Source organism: Lucilia cuprina, chromosome 5 (assembly GCF_022045245.1).
Source record: "Lucilia cuprina isolate Lc7/37 chromosome 5, ASM2204524v1, whole genome shotgun sequence".
Lineage (NCBI taxonomy): Eukaryota > Metazoa > Arthropoda > Insecta > Diptera > Calliphoridae > Lucilia > Lucilia cuprina.
Genome location: NC_060953.1, coordinates 16,469,195 through 16,492,693, shown reverse-complemented (window position 1 = coordinate 16,492,693; position 23,499 = coordinate 16,469,195). Strand labels below are relative to the sequence as shown.

The window sequence follows — 23,499 nt, the reverse complement described above, 5'->3', positions numbered from 1 at the left end:
TTCAAGTCGTTACGAAATATATATCTGGAGAAAAAAATGAAAAACATAGCCTGGTATGTGGGTATTGACATAACGGTTAAAAAAAAAATACTCTAGAAAAGACAGAAGAGTGCAGGATGCTGTGCACAGAAATTTCTTTAAGTTGTGCGCAGCAATATGAGTTTTAAATGTGCTGCGCAAATTAAAGTGACCCTAGGGATACGCAGCAGCCTAGGACCCATAAGAAATACACGTGTTTGTGTGAAGTGCACAGCCAAATTTGCTTATTCGCAGTAATTATGTTTTTTATACATTATGTTATAGAGCGCCATCTATGTCTCACTAAACAATTAAATGTAAGCTTATCAAAGACATCTTTTATTTCTTAATTTTGCACTGACTACCAGATGGCGCCTTCTGTAAAACAGCGCCATCTTTAGTTGAAAGAGAACATAACATAGGTTTAAAAATCCACTATGAAAAATTACATTCCACTCCTGTTGCCGGTTGTGTAACACAATTTTTTGACATTTCTTTTATACGCTTATTCTAAACAAACATCTTCTTTTCTGACACTTGCTTTATGCGGCCATTCGCTTAAGGCCAACTACAATTTTACTACGAAAATCAGCAGTCGTTTGCAGCTTGTCGCGCGGTGCGGTTCGTTTTATTAATTTTAAACGTTACGGGATATTCCGGTAGGATTAAAGAATATCACATTTATACAAAAAAAGTAAACAGCCACACAACAAACAAATACGAATGGAGTTTTTTTTATGCTTTAAATAAATTTATTTAATAAAAAAAATTTGTGAAAATATTGTCTGCGAAAGAAGTTGGTTTGAGCCACAAGAAATATGAATGAAATTGGATACCAGATCAAAAGAGTTGTTACAAAGTTTAAAACCGACTAACAAGTGCTATTTTTTTTATTATTAAAATAAATAGAAAAAAATAAACAAAACAGATAAAAGAAGTGAGAAGTTAAAGTTTTATGATGATATAGAATAAGATAATGAAGAGTAAATGATAAAAAAAAGTAAATTAAACAAAAATTATAAAAAAATATATTAATAACTGTGTTTATAATTTGTAATAAAAGTGTTGTTATTATTTCTTCTTTTTTTTCTTCAAGAGGGAGAGAGAGTGTTAGTGAGTGAGCGAGTGTTAATAAAGAGGTGTCAAAATCATTAACAAAAACAACAAATACAAAGAAAATATACCGGCAATTTTAATGCTTTTTTGTGTGTAGCAACAATAACAAAGCAGCTATTTGTAAACTTTTTGTGCAAAACCTCGCCGATCAGAAAACAAAAGAGTGCCTTTTTTCACCCAGTTTATAGGTAGAAGTTGAAAGAAAAACATCACCCCCTTTTTATTGCTTTTTTATGCAAAAATAAATTGAAACCAACCAACCAGCCAGCCAGTCAGCCATCCACTCCCTAATCAAGCTGACTCAGTCTGCTGAACCAACAGCCAAAACATCCATTTAACTAACAACGAACCCTAAACTATACAACAACGTTAATAAAAGGGGAAAATAAGAAAAAAAATATACAAAAAACATTTTGCTATAAAAACAAGCAATAAAACAACAACTACAACAAACAATAACAAGCCACCCCGTACTTTGATTTTATTTTACTCTTCTTTTGCACATTTTAATTTGTTTTTGTTGTGTTACGTTTGCTTTTCTTTTGGGATTCATCATCGTCATCGCTCTGTTTCCCTGTTTATTTGCAACACTTGCTACATTTAACCGCATTTTGCCGGCAAACACATAAACGAACAAAATACAACTACAACAAACACTAACAACAACTACTACAACAATAACAATAGCAGTTAAAGTGAACTTAACCAAAGCCCAACAAACAAACAAACAAATAAACATTAACAAGAACAAAAACAACAACAACATACTCTTCTATTCTCTTAACAACAAAAGCCATATCAATAAAAATAAACGGCTATAAAAACTACAACAATAACTACAACTACAACTCCCTTACAAAAAAAAAGCAAAACAAAACAAAAGGATAGAAATAGCAAAATAAATAAAATCAAATTAAAACAAAATTAACACAACAACAAAAACTAAAAATTTTAAGTTTTAAAAATAATTCTCTAAAAAGAAATTACAACAACAACAACAAAATAAAATTAAAATTATTAAAACAAAAATCAATTTAAACTTTATCCTTTTATAACAAACTTTAAGTTATAAAATAAAGAAAAAAAGAAAACACAACAACAACAAATATGTTTAACAGTAGAACATTTTTTATAAACAACAACAAAATGAGTTCCTTTTTAAACCGCTCCACCACTACAACAACAACAAATTCTTACTCCACTTATCAGCAACAACAACAAAAACAACAACACTGCCTTTACTCTGGAAATATTTACCGTCCTTTGTTTGTTTCTTCATTGTTATTATTAGTAATTGGTTTATTGAACCCTATTTATCCGGTTAATGCTTTGGATTCTATAACCGCTCCACCACCCCCGCTGGCAGCAGCTTTAGCTGCTCCTGGTGGCTCCTCAATCCTTGAACAATTTAGTCCAAATTGTAGTGCTGTTTCGCATATATTTCAGAGTCGTGGCATAGATCCATCCGAAATACCACAGAAACCTTCAAATGGTAAGTAGATGTTTATAATATTTTGGATTAATATTTAACTATATAATGAGAATCAAATTTAAATAGAACTGGACTCAAAAACCGTAAATTTCTAGTGGTAAAATCGGTAGTTGTCATGAAACTAATTACATAACTAGATTAAGTTGAAAAGAAGATATTGCGCCAGATGCAATAAAATATACCTAGACCACTTTCGGATCTTGTTTTCACGGACAAAATGTTGATACACAAAACTTTATATAGCGATTTCTGAAAGATTTTAACGTCCAATCTTTAGAAACTCAGTTTTTTCGATGTAGTTCCTTAGAATTTTCAAGTCAGTCCAGTTCCTTTACATAGATCCAAACTGATGATCATTTCATTTAATTTTGAAACGTTTTATATACTATACTTTCAGAATAGCTCCTAAAGCTTTCATAGGAAGTTAAAAAAAATATAAAATTTTGACTTCTAGGGCTACGCCATTCTAAATTATTCTCATAAATAGTTATTAACATAAAACTGATGCGTATTCCCGAAGAAGTAATTCTTTATCGAAAGAAATTCAAAGAAAATCTTTCAAGTTCAAAACTTTTGATTCAGTTCTTAGACCTGTCATCCGTAGTTAACGTGTTGTAAAATTCAAAGAAAATCTTTAATATGTTAATCAAGTTCAAAACTTTAGATTCAGACTAGTTCTTAGACCTGTCATCAGTAGTTAACATGTTGTAAAATGTTGACTTCCAGGACCATGCCATGAAAAATGATGATCATATAAAGAGTTTCACTAAAGTGGTTATATATTCCCGAAGAAGTAATTATGTAACTAGTTCTTTATCATTACATTTTCTTCTATTCGAAACTAGAGATTGAGTTTAGTGCTACGTTAAATAAAGTGTTTAACTGAAATCGTCAACTAATCTTCATGAACTTATTGCGTAACTAGTACTTAGTCTATTGTCTTTTCGATGTGATTTATATTTTGAAGAAAGTAACGTTATTATTTGTTTAATGGGCCCAAACCTTGGTGCAAAATTTCGATTTCTAAAACAATATCGGAATAAACTAAGTTTAGTTAAATTATTTAACTAAAATGGATTGCTGTTATCGAATAATTAATAAAGTAACTTTGTCTTTGTCTTCTTTCTGTCAAGCTTTCTCTTCGAACCCTTTACTAGATCTGAGTCATCTGACGATCTGAGGTCCTCTAAATACTTCACTTTTATACTATATTGGGAAAAACTAATTCTGTAAATATTTCTTTTAAATTTTAATGAAAATCACTTTATTTTAAAATAGTTTTTTGTTCGAACCCAAAATTGGTTCTGGGATCCCTAAAAGTCGTACATTATCAATTTTTAGAACAATATCTGAATAAACGAATTATTTATTAGTTCAAGAAACTAATTATGCGTTCTTTTTTATAGTTCTTTTTGATGTGAATGAAAGCCTTTTGATTATAATAAAAAAATTTATTTGGACCCAAGCCCTGTTTTTAAATTGCTACTTAGACATGTTGTAGGACCTCCCATTAGTCTACGTTTTTGATTTTTAAAACAATATCTGAATATAAACGAAGCGCGGAGGAAATAATTGTGTGACAATTTCTTTGACAGACAATTTCTTTGGATCCTTGACTTAGTTTTGAGAGTTTGGAAGGGACTTTTAATATATGACAACTTTCCACATCCTCATAAGTATAATTAAGCGATAAATTATTTGGACCACTAATAGGAGGTCCTTCAAATGATTGTAGGACCTCCTATTAGTAAACGTTTTAAATTTTTAAAACAATATCTGGATAAACGAAGTGCGTATTCAAAGTATTGAACTAGAATTGTTATATATTTTCGAGGAAATAATTATGTGACAATTTCTTTGATAGTCCTTGACGGATCTTTGGGAATGGACTCTTAAAATGTGACAACTTCCTAGATTCTCATAAGAATGATCAAGTGTTAAATTCTTTGTTAAGATTCTCACCTTTAAATGATTGAAAGTTTAACTTTGGGATTATTAAAATTGTGAAGGTTAAACTTAATTCGGTTCCTATATCGAGGGACTATATCTTTCTCAAAATTTTTTCAAGTTTCAAATTGAACAAGTTTAATCAGAATTATTCAAAATAGATCTTTGAATGATAAGGACTTCCTTTCTTAACTTTCTCTTCTTGACATACAGTGTCAAGATCCTTATAACACAAGTCAGGTGCTGAGATCTTTGTCTACATCGCTCACGGTATTACTTAGATAGTAAAGTGTTAAAAATTGAGACAAAGATTCAGAGCAGCAATGTTAAGTTACCTGCATAAAACTAACCTTAAACAGGTAAAAATCGACATAATTGCATTTCACACAAGTTTAAGGATTTACACCTGAGTAACAAAAAGGACACTTAATGTATTCTTAACACACTTTGGTCCCCTTTCTTATTGACCTCACTGTTTTGCAAACGGAATGATGTTTAATATTTAACATTTTAAGTTTGATCGACAATATAAAAAATTAAATAAATAAAACCCTCAAACCATAAACATGCAACATTCATCAAATGGCCAATATCTCAACAAATCGACAAGCACTTAAATAATTGTTAACATGATGGTGTTAATTAAATTAACTATAATTATTATTATTTAAGTGGCAACGACAAGTAGAAAAAAAATTAAATACAAAAAAAATTATCGGTAGCAATTTATTGTTTATCAAAGTTGTTAACTTAAATTCATTTAATAAATTACAACATACTAACTATTAGCTGTAATTAAATATCTAGCTATTAGCAGCTGTTAGTAAAACTAACAATTAAGTGAGAGGGAGCCGCATGGCGATTGATGTTTGTACTTTAAATTTGCAACGAATTTGAGGTGATATACAGTTGGAAGATTAAAATTTAATGATCGTAGATCGGATCTCTTGTCTTGTGATTATTCAAAAAATCATTGTGAAAACTCCGGGTTCTCATCTGTCAGAGTAAGTGGATCGTGTAGTCTGTTTCTACAAACCTAATGTTATAGACTTTTTAGGTTTGTAGAAACCTATAGACTTTCAGTCTACAAGACTACCGATCTGTCAAGATCGTTGATTACCATTTGTCAATAGTCCAATAGAAATTCCAGAGAATACGACTGATTACAAGGAATGTTAGTCTTGTTGGGTTGGAATCTCTATTTAAATAAGAAAAAGCTGTCTGTTAGTTATAAGATTTTGATCTAAGGATCAGACATTGCAAAATAAATCGACTAAATCATTAGGATTGTAAGTCTCATTGTATTGCAATTCTTCTTAATATATATATAAAAATATCCGTTTGTGATCCGATAGTTAGGATCGTTTTATCATATTATTGAAATCCCTTTTGGGATCTTGCAAATATCATCACACAGCGATCGTTAATTACTACAGCCTAGTTCTGTTGGAATATCTAAATGCACGAAAAATGTAGATCGTAAGTCTGAATCTAAACTGAGATTTGTAGAGTTTCTAAGTGCGTACTCTTGGAATCAAAAATCGGATCTGAAGAATCTAATTATCGTACTGTTAAACTTCCTTTTGGGATCTTGCAAATCTGATCACACTTCGATCGTTAAATACGACAGTCTCGTTCTGTTAGAATCTCTAAATGCACTGGGGATAGTAAGTCTGAATCTCAACTGAGATTTGCAGAGTACCTAGATGCAGACTGTTAGAATCACTAAACGGATCTGAAGAATCTAATTAGCACAATATCGATTGTTAAGTATTTAAGACTTATACTGCTAACATTTCTATTAATATTTGGAAAATCTAGACATAAGTATATCCTGTTTTATTGCAATCTCTATTGTGATTTGAATACGATCGCAAGTGTCATTCCGTTGGAATGTCTATTAAAAACTGAATAATCTAGTTGTAAAAGAATCTTGAAGAGTGTCAGCATCGTTCTATTGATAAAAGATTAGAAGAATCTGTTTGTAAACCGCGTTCTGTTGAATTGTTTATAGAGATATGTAAAATTTGTTTAAATAGCAAGAGTTTTGTTCCGTTAGAATATTTATTGAGATATCCAGAACTTTTTTGCGGATCGTAATGATCGAAGATAACGCTCATTTAGAATATCTTTTGAAATTATAGAGATCGTCACCCAAATTTAAAGGAACATATGGGACACAATCATTTTAAATTCCGACTCTTTATTCGTATCACCATAGTAAGTCTCGTCCTTTTTAGATATAGAAACGATGATCGTACATCTCTTTTTGTTGAAATATCACATGAAATCATAGTGATCTTCATTGAAATTTTAACGAATCCTTGAGACTTAACCATTTTAAATTAAAACTCTTGATATCATAGGGACATGTGGCAGAAATATATCAACCAGAATTTTGACAAATCTCGGCAATTAGGAGCTTCAATGTTTATAGATATCTGGATAATATATGGTTAAAAAGGCGATCTTAAGTTTGCAAGTCTCGTTCTGTTGGAATATCATATAAAATCATTCAAATTAAAACGATTACCTATCGATTGTTATATTGTTGAATTTCGTTCAGTTGAGAATCTAGTTACAGCCCGATCGTAATGGGATCCTCATTTTCCATTGTGATCTTAAAAATCCTGTGATCATAGATATCTGTAGAACTTGGCTATAAAGCAATCGTTAGGATTGTAAGGATTGTTGAAATCTTTATTGAGATTTGCAAAATCCGATACCAGATCGATCATTATGTTTCGCACTTAACGATCATTGATATCTGTATAAAACAATCGTTAGGATTGTAAGGCTGTTGAAATTTTTATTGAGATCTGTAACACACGATTGCAGATAGATCGTTATGATCGCATATCTCTTTCTTTTGAAATATCTTAAGGAATTATAGCGATCTTCATTGAAATTTTAACGAATGTATGTAAAATTTAAATGTGAATATGTGGCAGTAATATTTCAATCTGATGGAGATTATATCGTCAAGTTTTAATCGTTATTAGGTCAGTTGTTTAATCATTCCTTCTTGCTAAAGAAATTTTAATTTACTAAGTGCAAATAGCTTTTAGTAGCAACTGTTTCAGAGAGATGGTTACAAATTCCATGTCAAATTAAAAATACTAAATGTGGTAAAACTTACAATACCCATTGGATAAAGATTGTTTTTTATTTTGCAACTTAATATATTAATTATTTAATAGTTCAGCCTGTCGTCGGGTTGTTTTTCTTTTTTTGCAACATTAATTAACTCTTTATAATGAGACTATAGGTAGATGATGATATAGTTGAATGGCTGGCTGGAATGAGATGGTAGAGAATGGTTGGAAGGTGGTGATGGTGGGCTAAATCCAACAGTATGAGTATGTGTTAATGGCAAATACAGCAATTAAATAATAAAGAGGAACATGCAATACGTTTTAAGATCAAAAATAAATAAGGAAGCCAGCGAGCGAACGCGCGCAAAAAAAAAAACAAACGAAACGCACATAGTTTATAATACACTTCACAGCGAGAGTGAGGTTAAACAAATGGAAGTGTTAACTGACAGATGGATGTAAATAGACAGACCTCAAACCAGACATAAAGTCAGCACGACTATATCCACATACAACAAATGAAAACTATGAACCAAGCATCCAGCCAACCAACCAAACATGAGCCATCAAATTTAAATGGCATATTTAGCAAAATAATGGAAAAAAAGTTTTTTTTTTCAAAAAATTATTTCGTACACTTGTGTTTATTTTAAACGCTTGTGTGGTGAGACAGTAAAAAATTAATACACTAGAGTGTGTGTGTGTGAATCCGTTGTATTTGAGTGTGTGTCTGTGTGTGCGTATATCAGATATTTAAAATTCATTTTATGTTGCCATAAATTTTTGCAAAAGATTATTGCAAATGTTTCTGAAAAATTTAATTAAAACGTCAAGTAAAGTCGTTTTATTTTGTTCTGTAAATTAAGTATGAACATGATTACGAAAGGCAATGGGAATATCTTCTTCTTAAAACAAAGATCGTCACAGGGAGCATATGCTTTAAATGATTTACCAACAAAAAATTGGCTAAAAATTAACATAACATATCAAATGATACAATTTGTTCATTTGAATTCCTTACGTTTTGCTTTTAAAAACTGTTTTTTTTTCTCTTTTGATCCCTGATGTTAGGGTAAGCCGATCATTGCTTTAATTTGAGTTTCCATAAATTCCCTATAGTTTAGTCACTACTTGTTGAGACACTGTAGAGTGTAGTCTGTTTGTATAGTAATGTCTGCAAATTAATAGACTTTTTTTATTCTATAAATTTTGTTTTAAACTTGATTTGAAATTCAAAGGCCAGTTGTATAGAAAAATGTTTTTATTCTTGGAATTGAGTTATTAGTTTTAATTTGATATTGTGAAAACTTACCATTTAGCTACCAGTTATATTGAGTATTACAACATGATTAATACAAAAATTTTTTAAATATAAAGATTTTCCAAGACACAATAGGTTTTCGCTTTGGTGTAGATTTCGATCAGCTAAACCTCTTCAAAACATCATTGTTTAGGACATCAGGTGAGATTATTCTATATATAGAAAGTGTGATTTCAAATGATTTCTATCGATTAATAGCAAAAAAAATCAATGATCGTGAATTCGATCGTGATTTCTTAGCAATTTACCCAACGAATTCAACTCGGGTGTTTCATAAGAGTTTCCAAGGTATGAAAAGATTTTCAAAATTGAAATGATCGCTATTGTTAAACTATTGAAACTCTTTTTAGATAGACGTCATACGATATAAGTGATAGTGAGACATTTTTTTCTTTGGGATCTTCAATTGAGATCTGGATGTACTAATCGTTGCGATCGTAAGTCTCGTTCTGTTGGAGTTGAGATCGAAAGAAACTCACTTAGGATTGAAGACATATAACCAAAATAGTGATCGAAATTTGTTTTTTTAGAATGGTGATCTACCGATCGTTAGAACCATAATTCTTTTTCTATTACTGATCGATCATTATGGTCAAATGTTTTCAACTATTAGAATCTTTATTGAGTTCTAAAAAATGTGATTACAGACTGATCGCAAGGATCGTATGTCTCGTTCTGTTGGCGTTGAGATCGAAAGAAACTCACTTAAGTGATCGAAATTAGTTCTTTTGGAGTGGAAATCGTATGTCTAGTTCTATCGATTTTTGTTCTTTTCTGGAGTGGAGGTCTACCGATCGTTAAAACCATAGATCATTATGGTAGAAAGTTTTCAACTATTAGAAAGTTTATTGAGTTCTAAAAAATGTGATTGCAGACTGATCGTATGGATCATATGTCTAGTTCGGTTGGAATCTCTAATGAGATTTGGACAATTGATGAATTGTTTTCACAAGTTCCAGTATGTGGGAATATTTATTGAAATCTGTAGAATCTAATTATAAAAACATCGTTAGAGATCTGGACGATTCTCGTTGTAATTTTTAAAGATATCTAAAGAACCTAGTTAGAAATTAATCAATAAGTAAGGCTCAATCTCTTGAAGTTTCTAATAAAATCAGAAATTCAAACCTGGTTGCGGACTGATCGTAAGGATCGTAAAGATCGTCTAGTTCTGTTGTAAACTCAATAGCGGTTTTGAAAATGTATCGATTGTTTACCAAGTGCCGTTCAGTTGAAATCTTTGTCGAAATCTCTAGAGGCGAGTTACAAAACTATCTTTAAATGATCAATGATTTATGCCTAAATAGTATTTTTATGGAGATCTAAAGATCATAATAATTGAAAATACCGATCTGTTGGAGTTTTTATTAAAATTTGAAAAACCTTATCATAACGATCGCATGTCTAGTTATGCCAGAAACTCATTTGAGGTTTGGAGAGGGTATCATTTGTTTCCATTTTGTAGGAATCTTTATTGAGATCTGTAGCATCTAATTACATAAAGAATTGATCTAAAGAACATAGTAACAAATCGATCTTTAACTATAATCAAAATTCTAGTTTTGTTGGAGTCTCTATGAAAATCTAGAGACTGACTTTTTCTATTTAAATCTCAATTGAGTTTTGGAAAATAGATCGGTTGTTTTTACAAAAGCCGTTGTGTTGGAATGTATGTAGTTATAGAACGATCTTTGGGAAATGTTTATTAATTTATGAATATCATGCTGTTGTAATAAACAAAATCAATATATTCAAAAAGAATTCAATTAATATTCAATTGCTTAATTCAATAATAACTTAATTAAAAATGCATACGCATTCCCTATCAATTTCTAATTGAATTAAAAGCAATAAAACTAAAAATTTATAAACTCTATTAAAATTCCTTGAAAAAAAACAAAACGAGAAACTCACAAAAACTTAAAACACAGAGTAACCATTCGCAAAGAAGCACTCAGTGAACGCGTAAAATTATTAATTAATTGACTAAAATACTTTAAACAAAATGCAGGACACCTGCCTAAAAACTACACTTTTTTATGAGATGAGACCAAAAAGCAACAACGAACGCAACATAAACGCGTGTCGTAAAAAAAAACAAACCCTTTTGGCCATTGGCTGGCTGGTTGCGGTTGCATGGTCAAGTGTGTAAGATGATCATTGTGCTGCCCAAACTCACAAAACTCTTAAATTCGATATTTTATCATTTGTAACTTAAATACCATTTAATTAACTCATTAACTTGGCAAATTTCATAATTTTAGCTTATTGCTCAATTAACTTAAAATTCCACATTTTATAGTTACGTCTTTCTCTCCGTCCCTTTTTCTTTCTCATATTTATTATCAATGCCTTCTTTAGGATTTCAATTTTCGTCATGCTGCTAATCTGCATACATACTTCCATATATACATACATCCACTGATATTCAGGATAAATTAAAAACTATGGGCTGAACAGAGTGACACCCGTACAAACAAACAAATAACCGATCTACACTTAATAGTGTAACTAAACAAGATTCTCTTGATCATCATCATCATGATTATTGTCCTCTCTGTATACAATGTATTTAAATTTTTTATTTTGTCTGTCTATGCTTAAGTATAACAACGAAAAAAATCTTTAAGAGATCAACATTATCACTAACATTATCACGATCAAAGTTGTTTTGCCATGCCATGAATCATTTGCTTGCTGAGTTTGCTTCACTGAGTGCAACAAAGATGCCATGAGAGAGAGAGAAAAGTTAAAAAATATTTTTGTACAAATATTAATTTTTGTTGGTTTTAGTTTTTAACAGGATTGTACAGTGGACAGTTTTTTGATGTAGGATTCTTTGCGATTGATGTTTTATCTGATTGATCGGATATGTAAAGTATCGCTGTTGTCTTTAAAATTATCGGTGTATTGGAGCAAAGTTATCTCTGAAATTATTGCAATTTTTCTCTGAAAAGTTAATTACTGAGAAGCTTTATAGAAGATCTGAGTGATCGTTGGACTTTTTCGAGATTTCCTAAATAATTGAAGAGTTTAAACTCCAACTGCATGCAAAGCATTCTGTTGCAATGCCTGTTGTCATATCAAAAATTAGGTTGTATATCGATCGTTACGATCGTAATTATCAAACTGTTTGCATTAACTTTAAGATCTGAAGAATCTTTATTAAGATATATTAAGATGGAATCTTTATTAAGATATGCATTATCTGATTATATATTGAATGAAAAGCGCGATCATGTTTTAATTCCTTTTTGGAGTGATTGATCTTTACTGATCTGAAGTGTGCATATTGAAGAGATTGTTGGTAAAAAACTTTGACTAAAAAACGCCCTCTCAAACAACCTAGTGAGATCAAATCGTGCGGTATTTGTGGTCAACTATATCGTAGTTATATCGTTCATGAAGCCTGCCTCTATTGAGATATCTGGTTGCAACCAGTCTGATCACAGATTGATTAAAACCCTAGTAAACATCGTTCTTTCTCTTTTAAGACAATCTTCATTGATCCGTAGTGTCCGAATTTGACTTTAATTCATAAAACTTTGATTAGAGAAACGCCTTCTAAAATAAGTTAGCGATATCAAATCGTAGTTATATCGTTCATGCATCATATCTCTATTGAAATATTCAAAGTCTGGTTGCAGACATTTTGATCACAAATTGATTATAAAGCAAGTAAACGTAGTTCTTTCTCCTTTAAGATTTGAAAAGCGCAATCATGTTTTAATTCAAGTTTGCAGAGATTGATCTTCTCTGATCTATAGTGTCCGTCTTTGACGATTATTCGCATAAAACTTTGACTAGAGAAAATCCCTCTAAAATAAACTAGTGAGGTAAAATCTTGCGGTATGTTTTGTCAAATATATCGCAGATATATCGTCACGCAGCCTCTCGCTATTGAGGAAAGAAGTATCTGGTCTGGAGAGATTGATCTTCACTGATCTGTAGTATTCATATTTCACTATTATTTGCATACAATTTTGACTAGAGAAACGCCCTCTAAATTAATATAGCGAGATCAAATCGTGCGATATTGGTGGTCAACTAAATCGTATTTCTATCTTTCGTGCTGCTTGTCACTATTGAGATTTGCAGTATCTCTTTGCGGTCAGCCTGATTAGAGATTAACTATTAAGTCAATCGTTCTGTCTCTTTTAAGATTTGAAAAGCGCGATCATGCTTTAACTCGAATTTGAATAGATTGATCTTCACTGTCCGTCACTGGCATACAACCATGATAAAATCGTGTGATATTGGTGGTCAACTATATCATAGTTATATCACTCATGCAAAATGTCTTCTATCATCTGTCACGTCCACGCTCTTTTTGCCCAAAAGAGAATGATTATTGCAGATCATCATTGACGATTGCAGACTTTGAATAGATACAGGAATAGAGATCAATATATAATTTTCTGAGAATCTATAGAGAACCCCTGATTCCGCCCATGTAATTAACAAATTTTTGAATCTATAAATATTCAGTTTTTATTCTTGGATCATTGCTCGAATATAATTGCTAAAGTGTGCTATGCTTATTAAATACAATTGCATTTGAAATTCCACAGATGTCTTTGGCAACCAAAAAAAAAAAAAAGTATACATTCTTTTAAAAATGTCAACAGATTTTTCCCAATATGTAAGAAATTCTTTGTCAGCTTATTTATTTAGCTAAGGAATTCACATTAAGCGAGAACTACTGTAGATAGTAGTAGTCGAAGAAGGAGAACAAGTTCAGGCCACCATATAATATACACCAGACCAGATCAGACTTAAATGTGATAGTCTACTCCTTTACACATTCAACATTATTAAACAAACATATTCAATTCTTTGTAGGTTTTTATTACTGCTGTAATATAAGTTGTGTTTTGCAGCTCAATGAGTTTAATTTAAAAAAATTTCGTTTGTCCATGTAAAACTGTAGAGATCAGTTTATTTTGGTTCTTTATGGATATATTGCAATACTAACAATACCTGCAATAGGTATTGCTTTAGTATAGATCTTTAACACATGCCAATAGCTTCGCTCTTTTACTCTCCATAGTTTTTGTTTTTGCTCTCTTAAGCTCCCTGGAATTCCTTAACTTTGGCCAAGGAAAAAATGTTGTCATGCAACTTTTCCACATTAACAACACGATCAATGACTGTATTCTTTTCTTTTTTTGAACTGAATGACTGTTGAACGCTGTTTAGGATGGGTAGTAGTTGTTGTAGAATTCTTTTTGTTTTTTGGTTCGAAAAAGTACATGTCTGTTTTGGTAGGTTGTTCAGTTGCTAGCATGATCGTTTGGTAGTTAGAGTTATTTAGTTTGTTTGGGGGGATTTTTTTTTGCAAATTTTCGTTGCTGCTGTCCGAAAGCATTTCACAAATCATTTACAGCCATTATGAGTTTCAGCAGTATATACATATGTATGCATGTTTGTTGGTTTGTCCTTTTGTTAACTTCTCAAATATGCAGTACTAAGTCAATATTATGCATGCGCCAACGCGCATAGTTCTGTTTAGGTTTGTTGTTGGTTTCGTGCAGTATATTATGTATGAGCTTAATTTCAAAATGACTTGGCAACATGCATTTTTTGGTTTGTTAAAGAAATCAACAACATGTTTTTTTGTTGGTTAAGGAATGAACATTTCTTTTGTACCGAAAAACTCTCACGTACTTTTAGTATTTTTATATAAAGTAACTTTTGATATCAATACTAGTGCAGGTTTAAAAAGGTTGCCGGATTGTCATAAATGATCGTAGTGTTATCAATGTATGAAACATGTTATCACTTACACGTTCATTTACACTTGAATCGGGTCTTTCGTTTTTAAAGACTTTTTCACTTAAGGTGAGCGATTGCTTAAGTTACTTTGATTCTAAAACAAAATAGAACTTCAGAAGATCAATAAAGAATAACTTTAGAAAGGTTATATAACTCGATCTTGATGGTCAATTCATATATAATAAACTAATGGTTTTTGAAAGTTTTCGCTTTGACATTGATCATTTTGCCGGATTGTGATACGTGATCGTACACGTTTACTAACACTTGAATCGGGTCGTTGGTTTTTAAAGACTTTTTCGCTTAAGTTGAGCGATTGCTTAAGTTTATTTGATTCTAGAGGAATTCATTCTAAAAGGAAAGGGAACTTTAGAAGATCAACGAAGAATAACTTAAGCAATTATCTTGATGGTCAATTCATATATAATAAACTAATGGTTTCTGAAAGTTTTCGCTCTGACATTGATCATTTTGCCGGATTGTGATAGGTGATCGTACACGTTCACTTACACTTGAATCGGGTCGTTCGTTTTTAAAGACTTTTTCACTTTAAGTGAGCGGTTGCTTAAGTTTCTTTGATTCTAAAGGAATAGATTCTAAAAGTAAATTAAACTTCAAAAGATCAACAAAGAATAACTTTAGAAAGGTTTTATCACACGATCTTGATGGTCAAATCATATATATAATGAACTAATGGTTTCTGAAAGTTTTCGCTCTGACATTGATCATTTTGCCGGATTGTGATAGGTGATCGTACAAGTTCACTTACACTTGAATCAGGTCTTTCGATTTTAAATACTTTTTCACTTAAGTTGAGCGATTGCTTAAGTTACTTTGATTCTAAAGGAATAAATTCTAAAAGGAAACGGAACTTCAGAAGATCCAATCACACGATATTCGCATTGAATGAATATTTTCAGCAGGTGACATTGATCATTTGGTCCACCAAGGAATTATGTAGAAATGCCGTTATAAAATTTGCATCAAGTTCAAGAGAAGTTGCATTGCTTTGCATTATAGTGAAATAACCTTGAACTTTTTGATCATTTGGATCCTATTACATAAGAGCATCTACACGTCTTTGCGAAGGTGTGATTTTCAATTTTAAATCACATCAGTCTTTAGTTTGTAATTGAATTGCCACTCGTTCTGATTAGAATCGTTAGTTATTCTTCGTGATCATTCCAAATCGAGAATGAAGATAAATTTCAATACCGAAATTAAGCCAAAATGTGTTTGATTTCTTTAAGGATATCGAATACCACCTTCAAAATTACTATCGTTTTTACTGGATCACGAAGAGAAATTTCGCTAGCATAACCAATCTTGGCAATCGAATCTCTTTCGAAATTAACTAAAGAAACATCAGATCTTTCAAACTCCTGCATTCCAGAAAGACAAGAAGCAAAATTTGCACTGACGAAAACACAATTTTACAATAAACTTTTATTATTTGTTGTTGACAGCTATTGATAATATTTTGTTGGAAATGAGTGTTTGCTGTCGCCACCTGTTCGCTCTTGATAGTCGATTCTCTATATTTCAGACCAATCTATATTTCAGACGAATTTCAACGCGATTTCGTGTTGAAACTTTGATCTGCATTAGTACAAGATCGAATTGAGATAGTAATGATCGTTATAGATCTTTAAGATCGTGAATATAGTTCTGAAAGAAATAACGAGACTAAAGAGAAAGGCACATCATAGACTGATTCTCAATATTTGAGGTGATCAGTTCGGTAAACCATAGAAATACTTACAGTATGTATCAGATCTGAAAGGTTTAAAAATGATCGTTATGTCTTTCAGACCAAATCCAAATAGTCCAAATAGTGATCATTCCTTGGATATATCAAATCTGCGAAAAATAGTCTCCAGTAGTCGTTATTATTCACAATGTTTTAAACTTTTACAGACTTTAACTTGAGAAATTTCATGTTAAGACTTTGATCTGTACTCAGATCACATTAAAGCAGTTGAGATCATTCATTGGATTTTGAAAATTACACAAAAAGAAAGGGAAATATAAAAAAAGTTCCAATGCTTTCTTCTCCCAAATATAGCGATCTAAAATATAGCAATAAGTTTTTATTCTAATAATGATTAAAGGATCTAGAGAAACAATAATTTCTGCTTTCTAGAATTCATTTCTCAGTTTGCGAAACTATTTATGAAATTCCCAAGAGAACTAATTGTAATAAATCTATATGGCAACTCTTATCGAACATTTGATTTAGTTTTAAACAAGATTTAAATGTTGATTTGTTTTCTTCTTTTTTATTGTTGTTGTTGTCTTTGGGTTCTTAATCTTTAGTATGCATCATCTCACAGCTACAATTCCTGTAGGATTTTCTTCGTCTTCGAAAAAAGATATTCTGTCTCTGTACGATCTGTACCTGTTCTTAGGGTTTTCACATTTTACAGCCTTCTTTAGCTTCCACTATTTATGCTTGTGTTTTCCTCATTTTCCTACTCTTCATCATCTTCTTTCGTCCATTTGCTTGATCATATTTAGCCTATCATTACTTTATACTCTTACTCCTTTTTCTACTTCATTGCCACTACTTATAGCCATGTTTATACATATGTATGTATGTGTGTGTCAGCAGTCGTAATATTAAATGTATCGCTATGCGCCTCGACTTGCATTTTAAGTAACTACCTGTAAAAGGCAGAGGAGTTCTTTGCTGCTCTTAATATTGAAGTAGTTGAAACGAAGTGTAGTTGTTTGGTTACCTGCGTGTTTTTTTGTTGTTGTTGGCTTTTGCATGTCGCTTAGCACGGCCTTTGCTCCTTGACGCATATTCTCCATAAACATTTGAGAAATTGTCGTTTTTCGTTTATATGTTCTTCTCTAAATTTCTTGGGATTTTGGTTTATTTGTTTGGGTTGTTTGTATGTCTGTCTGTCTGTTTTTTGTGTTGGTTGGTTGTTGGTAGTAATTGTGAATTTCTTTGTTAGTGTCGCACATTTTTGATTACGACCACGTTTAAGCGTCTTTACACACATTTGATGTTCACATTAGTTGTTATTTCTTTGCAGTTTATTGGACTGTGTGTTTGGGTACGTACGTTTGTCCATCCATCCGTTTGTATGCATGTTTGTCTGTCTGTCCCGCTATTTACTGGCTCTCGGCGTTTGTGCAAGGATTTATGTTTGTTGTTGATATTAATCATGGTGTCATTGAAATCGTTTATATTATAGTATGACTGGGCTATATAAAGAATGTGTTTTAAGTCTTAAGTAGTGGTTGTATGTCTGTCTGTCCGTCCATCCGTCCGTCTGTCTTTATTTCTTTCTACGATTTGGCTGTTGTTTTAAAAATAATTTCTACCAGTTCTGTGTCTGTTTGTGATTTTTATTTCTCTGTTTTCAGTTAGATATGCAGATAATGTAGGCCTATCTTCAGTTTATTTTTTCAATATATTTATAAAAAATATTTAAATCAAGCTGCAAAGAATGTGAATCAACTCAAAAATCAACCCAGTCATTCGCTATGGAAAACGGGTTAATCAGATTGACTCATAAATATTCCAAGTGATCAATTTTATGTTTATGGTTCTTGTACCTCACTCTTATGGGAATAAATTATTTACATACATATATTATTTTGAGTTGTAGCGAAAGAAAAAAAAACAGGAGTTTCAATGTTGATTTTGAAAATCAAAAATTTTATCTTTAGGATAAAAGTAGATTTACTGGTTGTATGAGTTATTAAGCAAATATCCATTGACATTGATCATCATTGAAATGCCATAAATTATATGTGTAATATTAATAGTTCGTTGTCTTTGGTTTTGGTGGCGATTACAGTTGCTACCTACTCTTAGAAAAACTTGCATTTTAATTTAAATGATTAATTATAAACGATCATACAACATCCTGTTAGAATGCAACTTAAGTTTAAGCCAGATGTTTTTAATGGAAAGTCAATAAGAAAAATGGATGACACTTGATGATGTTGGAATTTGGAAAGTTTAAAAGCATTAGTCTCTAACTAAAGAAAACATTTTAGATCATTTGCAGTGTTTTATAAAATTTTAGATTTATTTTGGAAATTTTGAAAATGTTTCTTCCAAAACTCAAGGCTAGTTAAGCAACATGTCGAAACGAACGAATGAATGTCGAGAGTTTTACTTCTACCATCGCCCCTTTTTCCTTCAATGAAGGGCTCATGTGGCAAATTTTTGTACATTGGATTTGACCGGTCCATGTACAAGCAATTTGCTGAAGTGCTCGAGCTATCTAATCTCTGACCAATGGATGGCCTCTGTTGATTCGTCAACAGCACCTAGAGACGTAATCGGTAGACCGAAGAACAAATACATCAAATAAGCCGAGGACACTGTTCTTACTCACAGGGACATACTGTGATAATTCTGATATGAACAGAGTCTCTGAACATATCTGGACAAGGAAGAAAAACATTCAATGGTATCATTTGTATATGACACCTTTCATTAATCATCATACAACCCAGCACACATCTCATTCATACGACACATTCATGAGAAAAAAACATACGATACATTCATTATAGGTAGACGGGTGGAATGAGGCCCGCCGTACCTCACATTCATCTCGTACCATATACAATTAATACCAACTCATTTCCAACGCTTAGTCCCACAATCATTCCTCTGTGGGGTATCTGTTCGGCAACAGCACCGAACTTATCCCGAAATATTGACTTTACCTTACATGAGGCATTTAACCGCCACTTACTCTTGCCGCGAATTTGGGTTTAAACCACAGCAACAAACTGACCAGCCAGGACATAGTCCTGCCTGCAACTGGCCACCCGTAGTTCCAGATTATGCGGTGCTCTGGTCTGACCTCTTTTCAATCTATGCAAGGACTAAGTCAGGCAGTAGACTGTTACCAATTTTTTAGTCCCGGCCAGACAAGAGGTATTGGCCACCTCTTTATACCCCGGGATTGCAATAACACCAAGGTAACATGCCCCCGGGGGGAGGTCGAAACAAAGAAATAAATTTAAGTTTTCTCACACGCTGCGGTGTCGTGTGAGGTTTCTCACCTAAATATTTAATATTCTCCATTCAAATCACACTGTCGCTGGCCAACTAAAAGTGGTAATAATTTTGTTTTTATTTAAATAGGTTTTACATCAATAATTTGTTTTTCTGGCCCCATATTTCTAACGCAACCAAGTAATCAGAATAATCATAAAAATCAACATTTCCTTTTGATATTTCCCGAAAAATACATAAATATTTTGACTCTTAAATACATTAATTATTAACTAATATTTGACTAACAATTAAAATACCAACAAATTATTTAAAAAATAAAATATTAAATATTTTCCCACAAATAACGAAAAAAAAAACTACAAAGTAAACAAATTAATTATTCATATGAAAACAACCAATTACCTACCAACGAGCATAGAAAGAACATGCTCAGTTACAAGACATTGTAAATATACTAGATACTTGAATAGAATTTTGATATAGAAGTGTTCAGACATAACATCCAATATGTAGAAATGTTTTTTGAATACTACTATTGGATTTTACTGTTATACACTTTTAAAATTCCGATTCTAATCTTAATTCGGCTTTAAAGCCGATTGACATTGATCCATTTCTACGAAAGTGTGCATCAACACAACTAACCATACGATCAGTCTTGTCTAATTGATCGCTTGTGAAAAAGATTCATAGATTAAGATTTAAAGTTTCTGAGGACGAGTTCTTAACATTTTCACTCTTCTTAAACGATCAATCTTGTCTAATTGATCTTTTGTGAAAAAATTGAGATCGATTTTAGAGTTTATCTTACACGATCAATAGTTTCTAATAGATCTTTTGAGAAAAAGGATCAGATCGATTAAAATTTAAAGCATTTGAGGAATAGTTCTTAATTCAAAATTTAGTTTAACATATTCACTCTTCTTAAACGATCTATCCAATCGATCTTAAGTGAAAACTTTTACTTTAACGTTCTTTTGTGAAAAAGATTCTATTCGATACAGATTAAAGCTTCTGAGGACGTGATCATCAATCAATATTTAGTTTAACATTTCACTCTTCTTAAACGATCAATCTTTTCTAATCGATCTTTTGTGAAAAAGATTGTGATCGATTATAGATTTAAAATTTTCAGGGACTAGTTATTAAGTCAACATTTTGCTTTTCTTAAACTATCAATCGTATCTAAATGATATTTTGTGAAAACCATTAAGATCAAACATAGATTTTATGCTTTTGAGGACTGATTCTTAAGTCAAAAGTTTGCGTTTCCCTTACGATCAATCGCTTCTAAACGATCTTCTGTGAAAAAGACTCAGATCGTTTCAGATTTTTAGCTTCTGGGGCGAATTCTTAGTTTAATGAAACGATTAAGATCGTACAGGGATTTTATATTCCTTAATCTATTCCTAAATTCATTTTTTACTTTTTTTAAACGATCTAATCTTAAGAGTTATTAAGTTTAACTTTTTCTCGTTTATCAAAGTATAAATAGTTTTTAATCGATTTTATCGTGAAAAAGATTCAAATCTATCCGAAGCTCTAATTCTTTAACGACTATTAATAGAACATGAGATGATCAGTTTTCAGTATGATCATTGATATGTGTCTAAATATTAGAAGTTGGTACTATTTTCATGATCATTGAGGAGTATTTCCTGTTCTAAGTGTATGACAAATTGCAGATGATTTAAATTCTTATTGTTCTTAATTGATCAATTACCCATGAAGATATGAGATTTTCTAATAAGGTTTTTAATCCGTCAAATCGCTTGATTATTATCTAGTTATGGATCGGTAGTTTACTATGTTCGTTGGTACAACCATTGCACTCCTCTAAGTCGACACGTCCAAGTATATGGGAGTATTTATGATTTCATATGATTTCAGTATTTAATGTGTCAGAAGAGATCTTTGATTTGGATTTCGATAGTTTCGAATTTAAGGTCCTTTTCTATGAGACGGATTCATTTATTGATCGTTGGCAATAACGAACGTCTTCCTATCCATCTACAGATAAAAATTCTTCAAGAATGAGCTGGTCGCATAATTTTTTTATTGCGAAACTATTGTGAATTATTTAAGTAAACTTTGCAAATATAAAAGTCGAACAAAATCTGCTGGATCTTTACCGATCAACTTCGGTAGCTAGGGATAGAGGAAGAGAGGCAGTATGTATCTCATTGCGATTCTCAAGAGACATTAAAAAGTATAGCTCTTTCAAAATTCAAATGGACTATGAATTTCTTTCGATGAAAGGCGTTAAAAATATTATCATGTTTATAATTATAATGATCTCAACATCGTATTAACCTTGATTTCTCCGCCTGTAATTGAATGTACACAAGTGCTACACATTTGTGGTGCTAGGTAGAAGGTAACAAAAACTAATTAAGTAGTTATTTGCTTGTTAAACGCTATGTTACGAAACCAGTTCAAAATAAATTTCATCATTATAATTATCATTATTGCTATCAACATGGTTGTCTTGTCCTCTTGGAACATTACAGCGACAGCACATCCAGAAGCCGTAATAATCTTAAAACTTATACTTACAAACAATAATGGACAAAAAAGAAAATTATACTCCAAATTAACTAAACTAAACTTTCAATGCACATTGGCGCTTACAAACATTTACATAATGATTCCCTATCCCTAAGTTTACTTAAAGAAAACATACATTCTTCAAACAACGCTTGGCCATTAAGGAAAAAGGGGGCATATGGAAAAGCCCCATAACGAAATATACAAGCGGCCAACAGAAAGTAACAACAGAAAGTAAGTAGGGAAAGACCAAAAAACGTACATACACGTACAGAAACAACTACAATAAACGAACAAACTCCGTGAGAACGTAACACAAAAATTGTACTAAATGAAATAAAACAAAAACAACAAAAATAGCCAAAACGAACAAAAAAGTTTGGTTTGTGGAATGCAATGCATACCATAAGATTGAGGCCAGGTTTCTTTTTAATCACAGCAAAAAAAAAAAAAAATAAAACACTCACACAAAGTACAAAACTAAGCTCCAGAATATGAATACAAACTTCCACACATTCATTTTTCATACACCAGAGACCTGAGATATACATAAAACAAAACTTTATATAGTAACACCCGCTAAGGGCCTGCTGTAGGTTGGCTGACTGGCCAAGTTTCATAGCATTGCATTGAGGAATAACAGCGTCTTCACATTCATTTCTATACACACACACTCACTTACTCACTCACTCACTCACTTACTCACTCACTCACGCATTGCAACGACATCAATGGAATGTGGCCTCGTCCAGTAAAAAGTAAAACGGAAGAGCAATGAAATCACCACACTCAACAAACAGCATCCTCATCAACAGTAACTGCTGCAGCAGCAACGGCAGCTTAAACCTCAGCATGCTAAAACATGAAATCTGTGCTCGTGTTTCTTTTCTCTTCATACCTTTTATTGTCTTCACCTTTTAAATAATGGAGAGTATATTAAGTTTGTTAATAGGTTTGTAACATCTTTTTAGCGACTTGTCCCATCACAGTCCAATCATAATATATATTAATCAAAAATATAACTACAGTAGTCTTCGGTCTTTGAAATCGATTCTTTAAATTTGACTCGATCAGTTCTATTTCCGTTTTAATTTAGTTCTAGTTCAGTTCTAGTTCAGTTCTAGTTCAGTTCTAGTTCAGTTCTAGTTCAGTTCTAGTTCAGTTCTAGTTCAGTTCTAGTTCAGTTCTAGTT

At 31.8% G+C, this 23,499-nt stretch overlaps 1 protein-coding gene and 1 long non-coding RNA gene across 3 annotated transcripts in view; both read left to right on the top strand.

The window, feature by feature from the left end:
- Nucleotides 1-622: 622 nt before the first annotated feature.
- Nucleotides 623-1,604, top strand: LOC124420348. Its single transcript, XR_006941137.1, has 2 exons — nucleotides 623-1,018; nucleotides 1,115-1,604. It is a non-coding gene; the product is annotated as an uncharacterized LOC124420348 (long non-coding RNA).
- A 553-nt stretch (nucleotides 1,605-2,157) lies between these two features.
- The window catches only part of LOC111684787, a 70,646-nt gene continuing 49,304 nt past the window's right edge, over nucleotides 2,158-23,499 (top strand). For both annotated transcript variants that reach the window (XM_046952747.1, XM_046952746.1), the window contains exon 1: nucleotides 2,158-2,626. In XM_046952747.1, the coding sequence (XP_046808703.1) occupies nucleotides 2,242-2,626 (385 nt within the window). In that variant the 5' untranslated portion in view covers nucleotides 2,158-2,241. The remainder of the gene's footprint in view (nucleotides 2,627-23,499) is intronic.